The 23,785-nt window shown below is 44.1% G+C and overlaps 1 protein-coding gene across 1 annotated transcript; it reads left to right on the forward strand.

The window, feature by feature from the left end:
• The first annotated feature begins 4,885 nt into the window (after positions 1 to 4,885).
• On the forward strand, positions 4,886 to 22,203 carry LOC142364495 (protein ELYS-like). The gene is made up of 14 exons (XM_075444104.1): positions 4,886 to 4,967; positions 6,825 to 6,951; positions 8,127 to 8,380; positions 10,365 to 10,545; positions 11,256 to 11,463; positions 11,881 to 11,997; positions 12,804 to 12,888; positions 15,697 to 15,847; positions 18,517 to 18,649; positions 18,738 to 18,919; positions 19,396 to 19,457; positions 20,059 to 20,187; positions 20,930 to 21,077; positions 22,079 to 22,203. The coding sequence occupies exons 2-14, from the start codon at positions 6,831 to 6,833 to the stop codon at positions 22,201 to 22,203; spliced, it is 1,896 nt and encodes a 631-aa protein (XP_075300219.1). The 5' UTR covers positions 4,886 to 4,967; positions 6,825 to 6,830.
• Positions 22,204 to 23,785: the final 1,582 nt, after the last annotated feature.

Here is a 23,785-nt window from a genome sequence, read left to right on the forward strand (position 1 = left end):
ATTGTGATTGAAACAGATCTACTGTGACCGTAGTATTACAGAAGTGTCAGCAACGACTCTGGAGAAAAGGAGAAGTGAAAATTGTAGTCCAAATTCTTAATCCTGTCATTAATGAAGCAGGTTCTTGAAGACTGTAACATCCACTGCAGGTACAAAAGTTCACTTGAGTACATTCACTGGCTGAATCAGGATTAAAAAGTACATGTGACAGTGCGTATGTGTAAAAATCAAATTTGTACCCTGCACTCAAGAAAATAACATTTTTAGTAGAGATAAATCCATGCCAAAACCTGTGTATTGTTCAGCAATGTTTCTGTCCTACATCTTCACTTACAAATCAAACATCATTCATATGTCCAAGTATTCACAAAACAGCACAACTTGGGGTTTTTCACATTACCTTTTTTCTAGGAAATAGTATGTGGCTTTCAGAGATCACCATTTTGAGCTGCAGTTACAAAAAAAATGAACAAGACCAAGCATTTACTTTTCTAATGAGAAAACCTTGTAAGTGCTGCATTCTGTTTCACCAGAGTTCAAATGTGCCTAAGTGATGTTTGTAAAGATTAGCAGCGTGCTGATGAGTATATGAATGAATGAAACACTTTAGGCTTAAAATAAAACTTCTGCATTCAGCGATAGGATTGGCTTCATGATTTTTTGGTATTGGTTAGTTTTGCATGACACCCCGTGTTGTGGTGATGTACAGAACAGGAAGAAGGTATTATGAGGGTAGGTCAGAACTGTATGAACAGTTTGCTTGATAGGGGTTCTTTATTTGACTGGAGTGCATACAGTGAAGATGTACTAGAATATCACTGAACAGGTTAAGAAAATCATTGCAGCTAACAAGGCTGGATACTGCAGGATCATGCTTCTGTCTCCACCATTCTTTTGGTCCCAGGAATATAGTTTTTGGAAAGTGCTATAAATATAAAGCACATATTCTATGTCTTATATTTGAAAAATAAGAGGCAGGGAACTGTTAGCTGTAATAGCATTTACAGTATTTCTGACCAGTAACAAGAGAGGATGCTTTATTGTGGAAGTGGACTTTGCGATGGCACCATGCAAGAGAGAACACAGTAAACATATTGCTGTCGCTTTGCCTGGTCTTCGCCACTTCTCTTTACCAATCAGGATAAAAAGTTTCCTGTGAGTAGAGAGTTCTTTATTTTGTTAGATTTGATGAATTTCTCTCATTTATGGAAAGAGGAGATTGGGAGAGAGAGGAGTAAATGTATTTCTTTTGGGAGAAATCTTGAACAAAAACATTCTTTATGATAAAATGCACATTGGAACTAAAATCATGGGCTCGCATTGTTGCCCCATCAGCAAATAAAGCACAAAGGGAATTTGTTCTTGCTGAGTCTCGAATCTCAAAGGGAAAGGATGAATGAACAGAGTTTTCCTGCTTTTCTATTTGTGCCTAATCTCAGCTCCTGGCAATGCTTTACTGCTGTTGTGCTGTGACGTGGTGGCAGCTCTGTCAGAGTTTGCACCACACACTGTAAGGAGCAAGACAGAAAAAGCGATTCCTCTCTCAAAGAGCAGAGACGCAAAGGCAGATGAAAGACAACAGATGGACGCAGTCAGATGAGGGGCTAAAATGAAGGAGTAAGACAATATTGGGTGCTGTGACAGCCAGCAATTCCCAGCAGACTTGCATCATGATTGCTGTTAAATTTCTTGGTTGTTGCTGTCACACTAGAAAAACAGCAAAGGAGCGATTGAAAGGTGGCAATCAATTGGCTTTGGCTGTGTTTTGAATTTGTTCCTTCCAAGCATAGGGGGCACACAAGGGGTTGAGAACACGGCGCCTTCAAAATATGACAAGGGAAAGAAGATGCTGCTCTTGAAAATTGTGTTCAAGCCCTTGTTCTCAGGGGGGACTTCACCTTACCAGATGTCATCTGGAAATACAACACAGCAGAGAGGAAACAGTCCAGGAGATTCCTGGAGTGTGTGCAAGAACTTCCTGATGCAGTCAGAGAGGGAGCCAGCTAGGGAAGGAGCACTGATGGACCTGTTGTTTGTGAGCAGAGAAGGACTTATGGGTGATATGATGGTTGGAAGCCGTCTTGGGCATAGTGATCGTGAAATGATGGAGTTTTCAGTTCTTGGAGAAGTTAGGAGGGGTGTCAGCAGAACTGCTACAGTGGACTCCTGGAGGGTGGACTTTGACCTGTTTAGGACACTGGTTGAGAGAGTCCCTTGGGAGGCAGTCCTGCAGGGCAAAGGGGTCCAGGAAGGCTGGACATTCTTCAAGAAGGAAGTCTGAAAGGCACAGGAGCAGGCTGTCCCCATGTACCGAAAGATGAGCTGGCAGGGAAGCAGTGGCCTGGCTTTGTCTGGAACTCAGGAAAAAAAAGGAGAGTTTATGACCTTTGGAAGAAGGGGTAGGCCACTCAGGAGGACTACAAGGATGGCATGAGGTTATGCAGGGAGCAAATTAGAAGCGCCAAAGCCCAATTAGAACTTAATCTGGCTACTGCTGTAAAAGACAATCAAAAATATTTCTATAAACGCATTAGCAACAGAAGGAGGGCTGAGGATCCGTTAGGGGATGCGGGGAGAAACATAGTGACAAAGGATGAGGAAAAGGCTGAGGTACTTAATGCCTTCTGTGCCTCAGGAGTACCCAGCACCCTGAGCTGCAAGACAGGGAGCAGAATGAAGCCCCCGTAATCCAAGTGGAAATGGTTACCTACATCACTTAGACTCACACAAGTCTATGGCCCCCGGATGCACATACCAAGATGCCCGCTCCGAAGGCGAGTCACACGGCTGAGTCCCGCTTCTGACGACACAACGTTCCATGCCAAGAGCCAATCGATACACAATAATTGACTTAGTCCCACCTCGCAAAAAGATTTCCAAACATATAAAAATTGGCCCTTGAAAACTCTCTTTGGGAGGAGGAGCCAAGCGAGAACTTCACCTGACGGACGGGTCGACGGGCTTGAACCTATCTTCCCCCCCCAAGAAAGGACGCCTTTTTGCTAAGAGTCGCTCCTCTGACTTTGTCAGACATAGCCCCGGGAACACATTGTTAACTAAAGCGCTAAACGATTACTTTCAGCTCAACTTTTGTAGACAGTGCATTTATCAACAGCAATTCCGAATCTGTGATAACTATCGCTTGAATAAATCACCTATTGTTTCAACTTTGCAAAACTGTTTCAGTGAAAGTCCTTGGAGGGGCTCTGGCAGGCAAGTTGAATCTGAGAAGTGGCTGCACACTTAACCATTTAGACATAAACCGTTGACCAAGTCTGGGACTAGAAGTTGATCCAGCCGCACCTAGACTCTCCTCTGAGAGAGAGTTTAGAAAGCAAGGGGGTCTCCTCTGAACCTCATGACTCAACGGGAGGGCTCTCCTTTTGCCACTTCTCAGACTTCCCTTACCCCCCTTTAACGTGACAGGGTGCCACAATCAAAACTAACAAATGGCAAATGCCATAAAACAGAATAACGTCACAAACAGTATGATACATGGTCGTTTTAATGTCTGTATTATTCTTCTGTTTGATGTACACTGGCAGCCTCATAGCTTTCTTAACAGCTGCTCCGCACTGAACATACAGTTTCACTGAGATACTCTACAGACACTAATACACAAAGATGGTTCCCAGGTAAAAGTTGTCATTCTTAAACCAGCTATTTGTATGACACATGTTTATCCAGTGCTAATGGCTGTATTGTTGCTGAAATTATGTTTCCCAACACTGCTATATAGCCAGGGAGGAGAGGCTGTATAATATTTCTGGGTGAGGAGACACTCATATACAATTCAGATTTCCACTTCTGTAAGTATTTAGGAGTTTGTGTCAATGGGATGTCCAAAAGAGAAAGGGCACATTTTATACAAACACGTCTTTCATATTTCTTTTCATAGAGAGCTAAAGTTTTGGCCACGTCTGCTTCTGCCTTTCCTGGCTTTACACCGAAGTCTATTCTGAAATCCAGCCTTCGCACCGCAAGCCCAGCAAGTCCCTGTGCATCTCCAAGACAATCAGTTACTCCCCCTCTACGAGCAAAGGAACCTAAACTATCTTTCGTGGAAGAGAACTCGAATGCAAAATGGACTATTGGGGTAAGCTGGGCTGCAGTCGGTGATTTTTGTATGAATTTGTAAAATCCATGTAAAGGCCCTATAGACTGCGACCTGCTTTAAGTTTTTTTTTTTTTTAAAGTTTGTAAACAGCAGTGTCACTGAATTTGTCACTTTGCCACTTAATCTTAAAGTTTGTAAACAGCAGTGTCACTGAATTTGTCACTTTGCCACTTAATCTTCTTGGAATTAGTTCACTTTCTGATTTACGCTTTTCATTCACCAGAATGATCGTGATCCTCGCTTGAGAGAGAGAGCAGTTGCCAGACATTCCCTGTCAGACCAGTACGGCAAGAGCCTTCCCAGATTTCAAAGGAAGCTGGCTGTAGAGAGAGCCAAGCCTTATCGTTTGCCTTCATCGGCCTTAACAGAAGGTAATTTTTAAGGGGGGGACCATGATGGGCAACTAACCATCACTTGGATGACCCCAGGCTGATATATTTTCCCTCTTGCTTCACAGTTGTACGACCAAAGTCATTATCAACCATAACAAAGCAAGCTAATGCAGAACGTGTGCGTAAAAGAGCAACTTTGATCAGCAGTGTGTTGTCCAAAATCAGAGAAGTACAGGTAGCAAATGAGCAGAAGACCAGTTTCTAACCATATGACAGGTGAGCAGCCTTTTAACAAAGTTCATTCTTGAGCTGCCGGTCCTCGTCTCGGACGGGGTTTGCTATTTCACGCATAGATACCCTGGTTAAAGCTGTCTCCCTGTGCAGGAAAGGTGCGTGTTTTGCTGGCTGAGAACAAGCGGCGGATCCAGAGCACGCAGGCAACGGGGGAGTCCTGACTGGAGGAAGACTGGAAGCAGTGGGAGAACCAGCACGGTGCTGTGGCTCGGGAGAGTTTCCCGGTAATGGGCATCTTGGCCACATACTGAAACCTCTGGTCTTCTGTGTCTGGTGTTTTCCGCTTCTTGTCATCTTTCAGATTTGTTGCTCATGCACTTCCCTGCCAGCAATGCACCGACGAGACCCTCCAGGGGATTATAAGCTTGGGTAAAGCGGCAATAACGTAGCCCTTGGTTAAGGGTCCACAGCGTCATATCCAGTCTCTCATCAGTTCAGCTAACAGAATGTTCCATCTCTGCTTCTAACGACATGATCGTTTCTTGGTTTCATTTTCTAATTCTGAGAACTTGTGGCTGAAAGAAAAAATGGCAGTGAATGCACCGAGCCGTGTCAAAGCAGCTCAGACTGTGTTGTTTCAAAGTCTTGGACAGGGAGAACCAAAGATCAACCCTTTAAAACCAGTCATGAGAGAAACACCCTAGAACTTGGTCCAGCTGTGTTCTTTGTTCTCTGTTTTGAAAAAATTAACACTGCTTGTACCTTTGGGTGTGTTTCTGAAAGCAACCAATGTCAAAGTGACTGATTTAGCCAGGCAGAAGCATTTCAGCAGGCGGCTGTGGTGTGCCAGAGCCAAGGAGCGCACGACGAGCTGCTCTGGGAAAGCAGGGGTCTGATGGTGACCTGATATACAGCAATAAATCAGTCAAGGCACAGCTTCGCTGAGAGGCCGTACGCTGCTTCCCTCCCCGTTGCTCTTCAAGAACCATTTCTTTGCTTCAACACGGGTAACCGCCCAACGGGGGAGGCGGGAAATTCGCTGTCTGCATGGAGCGGCGATTGCGGGACGAGGACTGGGTGTAATGGGGAGAGCACAGCTTTACAGGAATGCAGGGCGTGTTGAGGGCTTCTCTTCAGTTTGGCGTGAAGCACGCATCACGCAGCAAAGCTGCTGACTAAACAGAAGTGCTGGATTTCTTCCTGCATAAACCATGACCCCAGGTCTGGAGCTTCTGCCAGCAGCAAGAAGTATGGTGCCAGCCTTTCGGGTCCAATATCTGCTTCCTGGACACATTTGGACAGGTTATGGGCAATTCTGGGCTTAATTCTGCCAGGAATGCTGAACGCTGTTTGGGGTGTATGGCTAAACGTGGTCGTTCAGGTGCCTTCTTCGGCCTGTCAGCGTGGGTGATCCTATCGGTCTCGGCTGGCAGCTGGCACACGCGTTCGGGCACACAACACGGTGTCCTGTTGTGCTCCTCATTCACTTGCTGCGTCAACTGCTTCTCCTGCATTGGTTTGCCTGGGGCCTGCTTTTCTGAGACAGTGAAACGAACTGAGCCAGGCTTCTGTTAGTTCCATGTCTTCCACCTCGAGAGCTGTTGGATACAGTTTTAGAGAACTAATGGTGACAAGGCTTTGCTGCTGTGGCATTGTTTTGCTTGTGTGGTGGAGAGAATACTTCAGTGGGTCGGAGAGAGTCACCAAACACCTGGGCGTGTTGCCCGTGCTGCAAATGTTTTTGCAGTTCCACTTGTCAGCTTGCTGTTTGTAAAAGTCTGTGTCGGAAGGAGACAGTCCCAAGCCGCCTGGACATGGTCTAGGCGTGCTCTAGGTGCCCCTGCTTGAGCAGGGGGGCTGGGCCAGATGACCTCCAGCGTTCTGGAAGGCTCTCTCTGCCGTGTGATTGGTGGGGCTGGTGTCCCGCGGCAACGCTTTGTTACCTCCGGTCTCCCTCTGCGAGGAAGGCTGCGTGTGTGCGCTGCGCTGAGACCCTTCGCACCTGCGTCTGTCCCAGTGCCATCTTTTAAGGAAAAGCTGTGTAGGAGGTTATTGACTGCACACTGATGAAACTTCTGTCAATGTCAAAAACCTTTATGGCTGCTGTGAGCCCATTTTTGTGTTTTTTTCTTTCTTTACAGTGAAGAATGCAAGGCCTAACAGATCGGGTATCCAGCAGCCTGCTGCAGTTTCCAGAGGCGACTGTTCAGGCCCTTGGGGACGATGAGAACACCCCACGTTCTGTGCTGCGTGGGAAGCTTTTTAGAGGTGAGTGTTTTCCCATAAACTTGGTCTTGGTATGAAGTTGTCATTGCCTCGAGGTTACCTGCAGCATCGGGTCATAGTATCAGCTGTGTCAGGTTGATGCAGTTAAGGTGACTCCCCAGGTTTAGAGAGAGCAGAAATGGTGTTTTATCGATTATAAATGCCAATATTAAAACTTGAGTATAGTTAAATTTTGAAATTACAAGCACCTGCACCAGTCTTGTGCTATTCAAAGAATTTCCGTGAACACACGGAGTCAGTGAGCCCTCCTCAATTTCTGATGAAATAAAAGGCAGTTTTCGCAAAAGTACGGGTGTTGTTTGGGGCCGTTTTCATTTGCACCGGCTCAAGCTCTGTGACCATGATAGCATCGCAGGCAGAAATCGTTCTACGGCAATGTTCCAGAGGCAAACCCCTTTGCTCTTTCTTTTCTGGTCTGAATAGAAACAGGAGGAAGGGGACAAGGCTGTTGAGCGCTGCAGCCGTATTTCCAAAGTATTTACTAGGGTGCTGATGAGTACGCAGTGCGAGCTGCTGACAGTGGCTAAGCAGATGAGGTAGTTGCCTTTCTAGGCTATCTGAAAGTGGAGCTGGGTGCTTGTCTGCATGTCTTGGCTTCTTTTAAGACCAGGTAGAATCTGTCTACCTGGCTGGAAATGCAGGACTTGAGTTAATACTTCCTTTGAGCTTGAAGGAGTTGAGCACAACGGAATGTGTAAACATCCCGTGTAGAAGTGTAAATTTCCGAACACAGTGCCCATTCTAAGGTCTGAAGCCCAAATCCCTGCCAAAGCAGGCATGCGTCAAGTACAATTAATAAACTAGAAATGAATTGGCTTAGAGTTGTTCTACTGGAAGTACACTGCAAGGCTTGTATTCCCATACGCATCTAGATGACTTCTAGCAAAACTAGAAACAAAACAAAGCTGCAGATGGTAGAAAGAGTTTAGATCAATGTATTGTCATCTTTATCCCAGACAGTCAAGTGGAAAATAATAAGGTTGTTGATTTTAAAAGATGTATGGCTTGAGAATTTCAATGGGTGATTTGAAAGAACTGACCGGGATTCGGTAAGGCGGTACTTTTATTGAAGGAAAGGGGCAGTGACTGTGATTTTTTCAGTTGTTTCCAATCTTCCGTTGGAAATGTGCTTTAGTCAGCTTCCGTTTCTCTTACAGGGAGAAATGGGCTAGCATGGCTGGCACGTGGTCCTCATCTTGAGGTAGTGAACTCTGTGACAGGAGAGCGGCTCTCTGCATACCGTTTCAGGGGGGCAAAGAAGCAGCCTCCCACTGTTCGTGCGGTAAAGGAGTTTTCCTGGCAGAAGAGAACTGGACTGCTGGTTGGGCTGGAAGAAGCAGAGGGAAGTGTTCTCTGTCTGTACGACCTTGGAATATCACGAGTGGTTAAAGCAGTTGTTCTTCCAGGAAAGGTACGTACTTTTTCATCAGTTGCATGAGGGAGATTTTCTATACCACAGAGAAGTGGTTCAGGAGAAACTATGAAGAAGCCTTGGTGGGACAACTCGGTAGTTGTGTGCTGAAGGTTATGAATTCTGGAATAAAGCCAAAGCTTGTCTGATCTTTTGCTCCTATGCCCTGACTGCTCCTGATTCCAAGCATATTTGGTCTGTTGCTTTCTTTTTGCTACTGGAGAAGTTAGATCAGCAGAGACAGAGCACAGGTATTGCTGGCTGGACTGTTAACTTCGAAACTGTGAGTGGGAGTAAGCGCAAGAAAAACCAAGCCAACAAAACTTGCACTTAGCCACTGTCCATATGATCTGAATTTGTCCTCTAACTCTTACTTCCAAAGTAGACAGAACATCATACATATTTTTAATCTGCCCAACTGTTTCTCTGATTTTCACACGGATTGTTTTTTCAAGTCAAATGCAGATCTGTTCTTCACATCACTTTCTGCACTGTTTGTCATGACTGTTTTAAAGGCTTTAATCAGCACCTGAATTTAGGGACTGTTTTCCATGTGGGTGTGTGTTCTGTGGACAACGAAGTGGTACAGGTTAACGCTAACTTCGAGTACCTCTGGGCCAAGGTGTCAAGCCATTAGTCTATTAATACAGGGTATTTCTAGTGACTGTACGACTGCCTTTCGGTCCAAATGTGTTTGAAAGTCCTTGGAGTAGCACAGAAGATTGGAAATTGAATTGGATTTCTAGGAAATCTGAAACAAAGACAAGTCGTCTGAGTTACCATAGGTCTTTCTAAAGATTCGAATGCTTGTGAGCAAGAGGAAAGGTCAATTGTGTGGCAGACTGCCAGGGAGTGTAGCCATAGCAAGTGCTGGATCTGGGAGAGGAGAAACCTTTGGGGCTGAGGACTTTGGTTATTTTTGCCTACCTGCGGGGGCAAAAGAAGTGTATATAAAACCATGCACTACCTTGTGATGCTCACTTCTTTCTTTTCTTTTCATGTACAACTTTGTTGGTGGTTATAACTCCCTGTTTCTGTTGTGTTGCATTTTGTAAGCAGGCGAAAGGATAGCCCGTGTTCTTTTGTTGTATGGCTTTAGTGCAGGAGTCTTCAGGTGCTTGTCTCTCTGCTCTAGTAGTCAGTGTTGTCCTGGGATGTGTTGCAGGTGCTGGCAGGTCTGCCTTCGCTTTGTCGTAAAGCCGCATGCAGAGCGCTTTGCGTGTTCAAGAGCGGTGTGCACGTCTCCCTTAGCTGGAGCTGGCTTTTCCCCTAACACGCTGCTGTTCTCTTTGCCATTGCTTTAGGCTGGCTTTTTAAATTTTTGTTCACATTCCTAGACGTGCTGGTGTGCATTTAAAACTGCTTCTACTTTATCGGGTGGTAATTTTCATTCTAAGTGAGGACTAGTGTACGGTTTACCAAGCTGCTGTCTCCCGTCAACACTTTCCAGAAGTGTTTCATTCGCATGGAAGTGGTGCGTCTGCCGTGCAACTCAGCCGCTGCCTCGCCTGACGTACAGCCACGATTCATCCTAAGAGCTATTTGGCAAAGAAGGCATAGACGGTACCACAGAGCTGATGGGCTGTGAGCAGTGGGAGAACTCGATTTACTTTTATCCTTCAGTCCCTTCAACATGATCGAGTTTCTTGCATATGACTAATTTTTTCTGTTTTCTTGGAGTTTGTTATTTCTAAGCAGGTGATGGACGTTGGTAGGCCGTAATACTAGAATGCAGCATTGAAGTTAATTCAGTGAAATAACCACAGGAAATCTAGTAAATGGAAGGCAGCAACAGATTTTTGTACAGGCCTCCCGCCCCCCGCCCCCCTCTTTTTGATGTGATTGGGAAACAATGCTCTTTTTGAAGTCTTATGATCCTGTGTTTACTTTCTTGTTTGTGACGTGCTAATTCTGCCTTCACCTTGGAGTGATTTCTATTTAGCTTGTCAAAGAGCTTCACTATTAACTTGTAGTTTTCCTGTAGGTAACTGCTATAGAACCCATCACTAGTCACGGAGGACCCAGTGTGAGCTCTCAGCACCTTCACCAGAGCCTGCAATGGCTCTCTGGAGTGGCAGCAGTGGCTACAGATGTTGGTCATCTGCTTCTGGTTGACCTTTGTTTGGATGATTTCTATTACAAACAGAATGAGCTAGAAGCATTGGGTAAGCTTGCAGTTTTCAAACTTGCGTTTAACAGTAAGACAAGGTGTGTCTTTGCAATAAACAATATGCATCCCACTTTGAAGGCAGGAGCGTGCAGCCATTCGCAACTACTCGTTACAGACAGTGGGCTGTCATCGTACAGTCCTGAACCGACGAAAACGGGAGTGGCTGAACACTCCTTCTAATGCCGTAAGCGCCTCCCTGCTGCCAAGATCCCTCCGTCACGATGATGCTTGCCAGTGAGGTGTAGAAGTTTTACCGTGTGTGTCAGTGCAGCTGCCTGATAGGCGGTTGTGTCAGAGGTGCCCTATTTCTCAGGAAAGTTCTGCTGCTTCTGTTAATTGAGTTGGGCAAATTTTAGGCTTGTTTTTTAAAATAGATCTGACTTCTCAAAAATCGTGCCTTTGGACGAATAACTTCAAATAGCTTCATCAGGAGGCCCAAACTCCTGATTTACAGAGTCCAAGAAGAATTTGCTATGAAGGTTAGACTTTTACCTGGTTTTGAAATAGGAGTGAGAATACCTGTCCGATCGGAGAGTTCTTCTGCTTATTGAAGAGGTCCAAAATGGAAGTGGCAAAGAAGTGTTGCATCAGTGGGTATTTTGCCTGGGATGGTAGAATGAGATTCTACGTGTTGTCATGTCAGTGTTTAGCATGCAATGTAAATGGCATAACACATTCCTTTGTTGTGTGGTTCTGTGTGCATAGATCTAGAAGTTTTCACTAGAATTCCTGCTGAAGTTCCACAGAGAAGAGCAGCTGTGACCCGAGAAAGGAGACATCTCTCTTTCCAACTACAAAATCCTTCAGGATCAGCAATATCAACCCTGCACTACATCAGCAGAAGCAATCAGCTCGTTGTGGGTTTTTCAGATGGCTACCTGTCCCTATGGAACATGAAAACATTGAAGAGGGAGTAAGTAGGCCTTTACACTTGGCCATGCCTGGAGGTGCAGAGGTCTGTTTGTAGCTGTTGTAAATTTGTTTGGAAGATATGTTGCATTTTAAATTCAATATTTATGTACGCTACAAGAATAGCAAGAACCTTTTTGCTTGGCAACTGAAGGGATCAGTTAAGTTGCATATCCTCAGGCAGAGGAGGACATAAATCCAGGTTATTGTGTTAGATAGACAGTAATTTCCTCACCTCTTGACTGTTGCCTAAAATGTAGTAGCTACCTTGACTCACTTGTTTGAGATGGAAGTCTGACTGTCTGTTCGTTGAGGATAAGCATGTAAGGTGCTGTTTTCTCAGGAGATGCTTCGACAATTCTACAAACAGTAGGGTCACCTTTTCTATTTTTTCTCCTTTTTTTTTTTCTTAACTCTGTAGGCACCACTCTCAGCTTGAAGGAGGAAGGATTCCTGTCTATGCTGTCACGTTTCAAGAGCCTGAGAACGATCCTCGCAATCGTTGCTACTTGTGGGCTGTTCAGTCTACACAAGAAAGGTGAATACAAACTTACTATGAGTCACTGTTGTGGTTTTTTTTAAATGTTTCTTCACATACAGATGATACATGTGCGTTTGTTTTGTTTCTTTAGTTGTGCAGGAGATTCTCTCGGGTATGTAATGTGTTACAATGCAATGTTTACAGGATTGACCAGACATGAAGGGTGAGCTGATAGTTTGTGCCTTGTGGAAGAAGGCAAAGCAACAGTGGCTGTATTAGTTTGTGCTTGCCTTCTTCATGGCTTTCCTTTGTTTCTTGATGACTGCTTCATGATCTGTTTGATATTTGCACCATGGTATTAAAATAGCATTAGATCGCCGTTCAGCAGAAGAGTCAGTGGTTTCCTGATGGGCTAATGAATGGAATCAGTGTGTGGAAGGGCTCGGTGTATGCAAGAGAGGGACTGGAACTTGCTGGGAAGGGAAGGAAGAAGAGGAGAAAGATCTCTCTCTCCTTCAGCATCAGCAAGCTATTGAATCAGCTCAGCCATTCGTAGAGTGACAATCTTTTAAAGTTTGACTTTAAAGCAGTTTTGATCAAGAACTCTCCACCGTGAAGAGCAAGTTCCAATAATGTTGAGTTCATGCAAGAGGTTAAGGCTTTCAAATTGCATGGTTAGCATTTGCCCCTGCAGCTGTTAGTGTCAACACTGCCTTCTTCATGTTTCAGTGGCTAAATGTGACCAATTACCAGGTTGTGGGAAGCAGTGTTTTTCTTTTCAGCAAGAGCCTGCTATGAAGAAATGAAAACGAGGACTATAAAGCAGCTCTATAATCAAATGTCATCGTTTATACCTTTTTCAGTGAAGGTGATGTTGTGAGCTTGCATCTGTTGCAGTTAGCATTTGGTGACAGAAAACGCTTGGCATCAGGACAAGTCATGTATGAGGTAAGACGTGCATGTATGTGAAAAGACGAAAAGAGTCAGTGAGTAGCAGTTAACTTGTCAGGGCAAATCTTTACCATTAAAATTCAGAGATGCCTAGCAAGAAAAAATAATCTTTGGCTGAGTCTTCTTGGGCATGGCCTTTGTCCTTTCCTAAAATACGGTCCTATATCTTTTGTTTTATATTCTTGTTTTTCTTTTGCGCTCTCTTAACTGGACTTCAGATGAAATGTACCTGCAGTGTCTCTTCAGTGTTGATCCTGAAACTTAGTTGCTATAAAGATAGCTCGTTCTACTTTTTGGCTGGGTTACCTACGACATCTACTCTTAAAGCCAGCAAGAGAAGTCAAGACAGCACACAGTGGTATGACTTGGTCCAAAGAGGATACATAAATTTTTAGAACCGGCTCCAAAAATGTTGTGTTTAAAATAGAGAGGAGGTATCATTATATCTCAGCTGTCAAACAGATTGAAGATGCATCTGTGCAACGTCTGATTCCATTCATTAGTATGCTTGAAACTCTTCCAAAATCAGTCAGAGCAATTCTTTCCTCCTGTTTTTATACTTTCTCTTGCATAGTTTCAGTAGGTACGGAACGAAATAGGGGTGATTCTTGTATCATGGTCCTCTGTTTTTTTAGGGACTATGCGTTGTTTTATTTCTTGGGATGAGATGAAGTTTTGACCTTGGTCATCGCATATAGGACAGGTCTTTCCTCATTTGTAAATGTTGCTTTTGAATAGAGAAAGGTTTGGTGTTTGGAAAAGGCGGTGTTTCTTTAAAAGGCATTGTCTCTCAGGGCACCAAGGTGTAAATATCTTCAAGTGATTCCGCAGGTTCTAAATATGGATGTCATCTCTTTATGGGCATTTTTTTTCTGACCTAAATATACAGTGCTCTGGAGGCACGGAGCAGCCTGACTGGCTTTTTAGTTGTAAAAGGGCTTTCGTTGCAGTGCACTTCTGCATCTCTTGCATAGTGCCCTATAAGTCCTGTGGCAGGTTGATAGGAGAAAGTGCCTTTAATACTTCTTCAGTTTCATTTTTGAACTTCTGCTTTGGTTTATCCTCTTTCAAAAGTTCTTTGTGAGTACAGTCTTCGCAGTGGCCAAGAAAAGACCTTGTAGTGCGGGCTGCTTTGCAAGAAAAACCCAGTTGCCTATAGCCATTCCTCTCGTGGCTATTTTATTCTGTCTTGACACTTTCATGTTAAAATGTGGGACCTTTTCCTACTTGGCAGTTCTTTGCCTTGGTCATCTTCCTTTCCTGAACAAGATGTGCCGAGTGTCAGTTTTCACCTCTGAGGGCTGAAATGTTTCAGCAGCTTTTAAATGTGGGTCTGCTAGAAATTCGACTTGACACTCTTTTAGAAAGGCACCCAAAGTGATTAAATGAGGTTCTTGTGTTTGTGACCGGCGACAGCGGTGGGGTGGTTAATGGAAGACTTTCAACCCTCTGCAGACTGCGCAACCAGTAATACATTGCCAGGCTTCTAGGAGGTGTGAGGCACCAGTCTCTGCATTTGGGATATTTTTACTCCCCTGCTGTTTCTGCTTCCCTGTGAGGAGCGTTGTGGAAGATGGAACCAGGAACCAATCTTACAAGGTGTTGCAAGGAAGAACTGAACAGCCAGGCCCTCTGTGGAGAAAAGACAGGTTCTTCAGCCACCTTCCAAATATACTACAGCAGCGCTTTACATTCCAGGAATCAGACTTGTGGCTATGAAACAGGTCATCTTTGACTTTGTATCGCAGTAATAAGTCACAAACAGGACTTGTGGAACACATGGCACAAATGAGCGTTAACTGTTGCTTTCAAGGCTGTTGTAAGTCTGTGCTCAAGTGATTAGCCTAACAGTGTATTTATGATCTGCTTTCAAAGACCTTTTTTGTACCATCTCAGCAGTTGCTAAACGTAGTGCATTGAATTGTCGAGCTGCTATTTGTCCACAATACACACATTCCTGCGTTGCATGGTAGACAGTTTGAACGAGTCCTGTATTTGGAAAGCCAGTATTTCAGTTAATGCTTACTTAGAAAATGGTGGTATCAGAGGCGTAACACAGTCCTGCCAGGGTTTGTGTACATCTCAAAGTAGTTGGCTGGCTCTGTAGTAATTTGTGATGGTAAAGTCATAGTCTGTGTGCGTTGCACGTCCTCTCTGTTTTCCCCTGGTGCTGTTGGCTGTGCTTGGTGAAGGAGCTGAGGGATATTTCACCTGTTAGTCTCCGACAAGATTAGAGGAGGAGGTGGTAAGAGCTTACATGGTTTGAAAGAAGACGGTTAATCAGTCAGCAGTTCTCATAGCTACTAGAGAGGGATGCGTTTTCAGTGTAGCGGTGTGCCTATAGGTAATATCTCTCGACAGAGCTTTAGGTGCAGTAATGGCATGACTTCTCTAATTTGGTCAATTCTGTAATGAAGACATGCAGCGTAGATCTCCCAGCTCTGGGAAATTCAGGATTGGTTTTGTAAATTTTGCATTATTTCTCCTATTATTAATACTATCAGTATTAGTAGTGTGATTAATAAAACTTTTCATATTCAATTTGTAAGTCTCTCTCCCTTTTCCTCCTTTACCCTTCCTCTGGTGGGAGGGTGAGGTGTTAATAGAGCGTCTGCCACTGAGTTTGTTGCCGCCCTGCTTGAAGTGGTGACATGGAGTTTCTCTTTGCCATCAGAAGTAAGCTCGTGGGGAATATACAATATAGTAAACATGTTCTATTAGATAGATGCATTCTTTGCTATTTCAGTATACTGTATGTTCGTACCTCAACTGGCCCTTTCCTCTCTTCTTTTATTTTGTCCGCAGGGTTTGGAATACTGTGGCGAAAAGTACAGTTTAGATCTCGCGGATGGAGTCCTTCCCTTGAGAGGGCAGACCAGCAATACCAAGCTACTCAGCTGTCAGACTGTAGAAAAATTTTGCAACCACGTTAATGGAGACGAAAGCGTTAATGAAGGTGTGTTGTGATGTCCATGTGTGGCTATTCTAAAAGAAATGGTTTTGGAATCTAAGCAATGAATGCTGTTCTGTACCCGAGTCCAAAAGTCTTAAATATCAGTAGAGACATGCTTGTTTGGGCTATTGAAAAAGAAAAATTGGGTGCTTAAGTTGTGTGTGACTTCTTTAAAGGAAAAAAATAGGTTTTCTTGTATGCTGGCTGACAGGCTATAGCGATGTATGGTGGGGTCATCTGTATAATGCTGGTCAGTCGTTTTATTCCTCCAGCTGTCATCTTTGAAGCATGAGAGAACTCCCTCCTTTGCTTAGGAACGCTACCTGAATTTTTTTTTCCCTGTTCAAACAGGGCAGCTAGTTACAAGTGGTGTTCCTCAGGGCTCAGTATCAGGGCCAGTTCTGTTTAATATCTCTGTCAGTTGTCTGGACGAGGGGATCGAGTGCACCCTCAGTGAGTTTGTAGAAGACACTAAGGTGGGTGGGAATGTTGATGTACTTGAGGGTAGGGAGGCTCTACAGAGGGGTCTGGACAGGCTGGATCTATAGGCTGAGGCCATTGCATGAGATTCAACACGGCCAAGTGCCGGGTCGTGCGCTTAGGTCACAACAACCGTGTGTAATGCTTCAGGCTTGGGGCAGAGTGTCTGGAAAGCTGCCTGGAGAAAAAGGACCTGGGAGTGCTGGTTGAGAGTCGGGTGAGTATGAGCTGGCCGTGCGCCCAGGTGGCCAAGAAGGCCAACGGCCTCCCTGCTTGTAGCAGAAATAGTGTGGCCAGCAGCAGCAGGGTAGGGATCATCCCCCTGTACTGGGCCCCGGTGAGGCCTCACCTTGAAGAACAGCTTTACTTTAGGCTCCTCACTACAAGAAAGACCTTGAGTTGCTGGAGCGTGTCCAAAGAAGAGCAGCAAGGAAGCTGTTTAAGCATTGGAACAGGCTGCCCAGGGAAGTGGTTGAGACACCATCCCTGGCGGTATTGAAAAGATGTGTAGAGGTGGTGCTTAAGGGCGTGGTCTGGTGGTGGACTTGGCAGGGTTAGGTTTACGGCAGGGCTCGATGATCTTCAGGGTCTTTTCCAGCCTAAATAATTCTATGATCTACCTGTCCATTTTTTCCTCTCTAAATCTAATAGGTTCCTACACCTGCAAGTTTTGAAAGCGATAGCTTTCCTTGTCCACATAGACAGTCGAAACTCTGGTGGTGTCTTTCGTTATCTTGCAATAATTAAATATGTATCTCTGGGTTTAAAAATTTGATTCTGCTCTGACCATATCTTTGAGCCTGCTGCAGTGGTGGCTTTCACAGCCTTTTGTTCTGACTGCATTCTTCACCTGTCTCTCCTTGCTGGTCTTACCTTCTGCCTGACGTTGTAAAGAAGACACTTGCATGGTGTTTCTAGGCTATTTCTGTTCATTAGGGTTGATTTAGTCCTGAACTGGCAACTTCCGTCTCTTTTGTGATGCCATCCTTGATCAACAGCGTGTCAAAATCGAATTAAAACACCTCTGGATTTTCTCCACTCGTGTCATGTTTCTGAGGAGAGTGCCTTCCAATGGCTTGTTAAAACCAACCAAGCAACCAACCATCACTCTGCCACCCCTCAAAAATGCCCCGAACTAGACAAGAACCAAAACCCCCTTTCTGTCTCCTTTTTATGAAGCAGGTGGCGTGGAGAAATATCTGCAACTTTTCTGGTGGTTTCTAATCAGCTTTTATTCAGAATCTGTTGAAGTGAAGTTCTAGGCACACGTGAGCTTGTGTTGGATGTGGGTTGAGGCTAGCAGTGACGCTGTCTTCTGAATGGTGAAAAGAATGGATAGCTTGCTAGGCAGTTTCAGTGGCTAAGAAAAGGCAAGTGGCGCAGGAGTTCACAAGGAAACACGGGAAAGTGGGTGAGGATCCCTAAAGGGTACTGATGAATTCAACAGAGAGCAGAGAAACGTTTTGCCAAGCAAAGTGTCGTCGTCTTCCCTACTCCGTTAGGGTAAATGATGTACCACACGCTGTGCTTCCATCTCGAGAAAGCGTTCTCCCCAGAGAAGACAGACCGTTCCGCTTCTCGAGAGAACAGGAGTACAATATCGTGGATGTTTTGTGTGAAAACCTTGATCCCGATTTCCTGTTTGTTGAGTTTGGGTTTTTTCTGTTTCTTTTGTGTGATACTTGTCGTCTTTCATTCCGAATATGCTGGCAAGGAGCTATCCTTAAAATCATAATGGAGTCAGATCTGGAACTTCATAATGCCAGCTGAGTGATACAAGTGTGTCCGATAATCATCTGTATGCTTTCTAAAAGTAGCAATGTATGTGTTCCAAGCATACTTTGTTTTGCCAAACTGGTCATCTAGCTAAGGGTCTCTTGATCAACTCTTCATGTATGGAAAACTTCAGCAGCTAATAATTGTGTGTTGGCTTTGGCTTGGAACCGATGCAGTCTGCACAAGAAAAAGGGGCAGTATGACTGGAACTTATCACAAAGATGTTTGCTAGTCCGTAATTTTGTTTTCATTAATCTTTTTAATTACAAAATGATTTCATGATTTAACTTATCTTAGGAATCGCAGTGTTTCACGAGTGGTAAAAGAGAACGAAGCCAAGCCAGAAAGTGGTGTTTTAAAATGATAAGCTATCTCCTATTTTCTACCTCTAAGAAACAATGTCTTGTCTTTTACAGTAATATCTCCTGAAACCAGTGTATCAGTCTTCAGCTGGCAAGTGAATACGGCTGGTCAGGGAAAACCATCGACTTATTTGTGTGTGTTTGACATAAATTGCTGGTATCATGCTCAAATGCCAGAATCACTAAGGTACATTTTTTATGGAGTTGTTTTCCATACCCCTACAAAGAAGTCGTTTGAAAGTTGGCGTGTAGCTTATGCACCTGCTTTCTTGAAGGCCAGAAGAATTCCTTGGTGACTGCCCCTATTTTGCGCTGTGGTCACCGGATCCTGTAATAAGCATGACGTCTCCAAACCTCATTTTGGATGTTCTGGTACACAAGCGGAGTCTAAGATGGGGAGTTTCACCTTCTTGTCTGCCACCTGAGCATTTTTTTCGTCCAAGCACCTATAATTTTGGTAGGTATTTCACTGCTTTTAATAGTGGTGAGCTTCAGTGGAGGTCAGGTGCCATTTAGTGGTTCTCATGTTCATTGTTTGTCACTCAAAAGGCAAACCAAAACCCAGCAACCCTCCCCCCTCCCCCATGCCAACTCTGATTATGTTGTAGTGAGAAGGTATTTAATATTGTGAAACCTGTCTGGGAGTCTGCTGAGTTTTGGCGTTTGGTGCTTTTGTAATGTAGCCTGTGAAGTGGGGATGGTGATAAAATGAAATGACTTTGAACTGAAGCTCAAAGCGCAGCACCTCCACATAACTAGAGATGAAATTTCCTCAAGCAGTAATGATTTTTTTGGACAAGTTTGGAAGTGATCTGATGAAGCAAATGGGTGCTCAGTTCTAGCTTTCCAGATGCTGCGATTTCAAACATGTAAACTGGCCATGACATAACAGTGAGAGTACGGAAGGTTGTCAAACGTTCATTGTTTCTGCAGATGGGATGTGCTTGCTGAGCTCCGGAGTTGTTCACGTGACTTGCACCGGCTTCCAGAAGGAGGTGATCTTTTCCTGTGTCTTTCTGGAGAATGTCAAGAGATGTGCCTTTTCTGGGTTTTCTATTGCACTCCTTTCAGTGTCAGAGAGCATTGTCTGCTCGTCCTGCCCATACGCACGCATAATTGCAGCTATATGCCTCCGGTTTGATGCAAATGGTAATGTTTTATGCCAGTATTTCTGGCATAAATCAGCTTCTGCACAAACAAGCATGGAAAGGGTCTTCTAAATTGTGATTTCAAGTTGTGTGTTAGTTTTAGCTTTTCTAGAGTGTAGTTTATGCCAATGCTGAGGGAAAAAGAAAGGCCTGCGTATTGACAGAGAAGCTAGGAGATACTTAATAAAGCATTGCAAGGGCTGATGTTTGGTGTTAAGGGACTTTCTTTGATAAACTGTAGGTGTTACTTTGGCTGCCTGCACTGTGTGAGACTCTAGGCAGTAATGCTTACTCAGATTGCTAACCTGAAGCGTATTACTGATGCAAACTTTCTGACAAGTGTGACAAGTGTGAGTGAACACCTACATTCTTTCTCTTAGTGGTTCTCCAGAACCTGCATGATTAAATAAAATGGTTGTCCTAACCTGTATTTTGACTGATGTTTCAGACCTTGAAGTTTTTAAAGAAATCTGGTCCTGCAATAAGCAAAGCCATTCATGGGAGCTACAATAGGTGCCTTGTGCCTGGCTTGCTGTCTCCAACACCGATGGATGTCGTGCCATCCAGCTTGAGTCAGGTGAGTGCGTATCAGGGAGTCAAGGGGGAGCTACATCCGTCTAAGTCTGAGAGGGCCATAGAGGCTACGAGACATGGTCATCTGATTTTCATCTTCTTTGCCAGTTGCATTGAAATGCAGGTGTTGACTTAACTTAGCAGAAGTAGTAGTAGTCTTAGATCCAAACTACAGAGTTTGACTGGGAATAGCCCTGCCAGAGCTGTCTTTAGAGACCCGTCTGTTAGTTCTGTGCCACAGGTCCACACAAGGAAGCGTGCAGTCAGTGCTGGTCATGCGCAATCGAAAGCATCTTTCCCTCAGAACAACCTCCCACCCCGTCAGGTTCTCAAAGAGTTCAGTTCAGTGCAGTAGCTGACGATGTGGGTGTCTCGGATGGATGCGAGCTATTGCAAACAGGAGCTTGCTGCAGCTTACGTGATCATTGGCTTCCAAGGAAGTGGGCTGTGATAAACTATTGTCAGCTCTACCTGACAATTTCATCACCGCTTCCCCTCATGTTTCCTTCATCGGTAGGCTTTTCTGCAGCCCCTCAAAGCAGGCCTTCACCTCTGTCGCCTTTGCCTTGTGCTGCATTGGCCCCATTGGCTCCTCTTAGAGAACCTGCTGCCGTTCTGTGCAGTGGACGTGTTCCACTATACCTGTTGAGGACATTTCTTCACTACTTAGAAATAGCACAGTTAGTTCTGTGCAATGAAATTCCTGGAATTAGTTAATTTTTTGCTTTGCGCTTTTGCTTCACCAGAATGATCGTGATCCTTGCTTGAGAGAGACAGCAGTTGCCAGACATTCCCTGTCAGACCAGTACGGCAAGATCCTTCCCAGAGTTCAAAGGAAGCTGGCTGTAGAGAGAGCCAAGCCTTATCGTTTGCCTTCATCGGCCTTAACAGAAGGTAATTTTTAGGGGGGACCATGACGGGCAACTAACCATCACTTGGATGACCCCAGGCTGATATATTTTCACTCTTGCTTTACAGTCGTACAACCAAAGCCTTTATCAACCATAATAAAACAAGCCAATGGAGGAAAACCGCTTTCAGTGGCAACTTTGATCAGCAGTGTGTTGTCCAAAATCAGAGAAGTACAGGTAGCAAATGAGCAGAAAACCAGGTTCTCGCACTGTGATAGGTAAGCCGCCTTTTAACACAGTTCAGTCTTGAGCTACGTGTTTGGAGAGAGAGAGAAAAATCCATTTGAATTAGGTTAGTGTTTTGGAGGGCAGGTGCACCTGAATAAAACTTTGTTTGGCTTTTTTTTGCACATACAATATATGACACTTAAGAATCAAGACGTCATAAGTAATATGTGTCGAGAGAGACTTTTTCTGCTGTGATAACCGAATTGATGCAAATACATGTATTTGCCTTGTGGTGACTGAGTTTACCGAATTTCAGCTAGCTGCAACTAAACCTATGATTACCCTCCAGCTGTTGGTGTATGAATTTTGACAGGCTGGACTGTGTGATCAAATAGCAATCTTACACCACTTCCTGCCCAGTTTCTGCCTCGTTTCTGCCCTTTTGTAGTTCGAAATAGGCAGAATTTTAAAGAGCGGAAAAGAGCCTCATAGTTGTCTGATGATTTTCCTACAGGTGGTACGGTGAAAGAAACTCGACCTTAATTTCTATTTTCTGTGCATGCTCAATTAGGACCTGTTTGTTTATGGAAAGGGAAGCAGCTTTCTCAGCGGATATTTTAAAAGCTGCAGCTGCTTAGTGATAAAGACAGAGAGGGATCGTAACGAAATCACCATTGATTTCAAGTGGTAACAAATACTGGGACAGACTTTTGTTGAGTTCGTTCACAACCTCCAACGTAGCAATTGCTCTCTGTCTACAGAAGACTAATAACAGATTGTTCTTTAAGAGAGCTCTGTTGTTATGTTGTTATGTAGTGTTGGATAGCTGGGAAGAATGTGAAGCACTTGATTCATTGCATAATGGGAGCCACAACTTGGAGGTAGATATGCTGGTAAAGGACTTCCTAATTGTTCTTAGTTCTTTCTGTTTTGAAACTTGAAGATTTCACAGTGAGCAAGTAATCGGTAGAGCTCCTCCAGGTTTGTTGTGCAGCTTGATGATGAATTTTTCTCGTTCTGTTGATGAAGTGAAACAAAGCACCAGGAGTCCAAAATGTCCTCTTCAGAAAATGGCCTTAAGGGGAAGTGTGTGCGTTCATCTGAAGAACGTAATCGAGGAGCAGCTGAAGTTGAAGGAAATGTTCCTTTTCCCCAGGAAGAAACAACTGCTTCTAACAATCTTCCTACAACAGAGGAAAGTAGGGTAAGTGAACTATTTTCCCATCTTCTACAAAAACGAAAACACTTTGCCAGTTGAGGACACTCCTGTCTTACCGATAGTTAGAAGGCACACAAAATCATCTGAGATTTTTTAGCTGCTTAACACAAGTTCAAACCTCATTACGTAAGGGCAGATTTTCTTTTTTTTTTTTTTTTATGTTTTTCTGCTGTGCGTTTTCTGTACCTCGAACACACAGAGTAGAAGCTGCCAAGATCTGGGCCTCCGAGAGCTGTAGTAGTACAAGAAAAGCGTCTGCACTATTTTTGAAAATAACCGTGCATTCATTTGGTTTACTAGAACTTGAACATTTCTTATTTGACTTAAAAAAGAAATAGTTTTAATGCTAAAGATAGTAAGCTATGTTGGGGAGTGCAGCTTGTCGAACTTGGGTGGCATTTGCCAAAGGAGAAAATGCTGAGGGAAGCAAACTCATTGTCAGAATGATTTAGGTGCTTAGGTCCTTTACTGTTTGTTCCTCATTAACATAAACAGAACTCCCAGTTATGAGTTAATTTCAGTGTCAAGATATTTCCAGATACCTAACACACTTTACTGAAACTGCTGTCAAGGATGAAGAGATGCAGCCTAGGGACAAGTTCCTTTTACCTGTGCCATCTAAAAGAGGCAGAAGAAGACCACCGAGTTCATCAGAAGTGTCAGAAAATGCTGACCTGCGTCTGTCTAAATCAGCGCTTCCTCAACCCGAAGTGACGCTTCCTGTCACTCCTAGAAGAAATGCTAGGAAGAGGGCACAAAATCTCTTGGCGGCAGACACAGAAGCAGTCTCTGCTCAGGATGGCTTCCGTTCATGTGGGAAGGTGGAAATCTCTCCTCCTCTGACAAAGCTGAGAAAGAAATGTAAAGGTAGGGGCACTATGTTTATATGCAAAGTGGGGCACAATGCGTTTTTTTGTAAGCCACAGAAAACAGACTGTGGGGTTGGCTTTAAGTATTGTAAAGAATGTAGCCATGCAAGATAAAAAATTTGTAAGAGGCAATTCAGCTTTTTCCCTAACTCTACGTGACTGGCTGGCTAGCTGCGATGGAAGCAGAGGATGAGGCTCATCTGAGTAGAGTGAATGGAATTTTGAGCTGGTTTTTTTTCATGACCATGATTTCTGTCAGTTTTGAAAACTGGAGGTTATCTGTTAGTATGTGATTGCCATCCCAACAGAGAGATAAAGGAGGCACGCTTCCAAATTCTGCTTGGTTTGTAAGTTAAGATGAGCTGCATCTTACAACAAACTATAGAGCTGTTTAATTATGTGATTGTTTTTCATGGGCATGTACTTTGTAGGTGA

Source organism: Opisthocomus hoazin, chromosome 2 (genome assembly GCF_030867145.1).
Source record: "Opisthocomus hoazin isolate bOpiHoa1 chromosome 2, bOpiHoa1.hap1, whole genome shotgun sequence".
NCBI classification, from domain to species: Eukaryota; Metazoa; Chordata; class Aves; order Opisthocomiformes; family Opisthocomidae; genus Opisthocomus; species Opisthocomus hoazin.

Excerpts from the sequence above, each read along its gene's own strand:
- LOC142364495 (XM_075444104.1), top strand. The coding sequence starts at position 6,831 with ATGCAAGGCCTAACAGATCGGGTATCCAGCAGCCTGCTGCAGTTTCCA. Across the intron at positions 11,998-12,803 it reads GTTCAGTCTACACAAGAAAG|TGAAGGTGATGTTGTGAGCT; the intron begins GTGAATACAAAC and ends TACCTTTTTCAG. Across the intron at positions 15,848-18,516 it reads AGACGAAAGCGTTAATGAAG|TAATATCTCCTGAAACCAGT; the intron begins GTGTGTTGTGAT and ends TGTCTTTTACAG.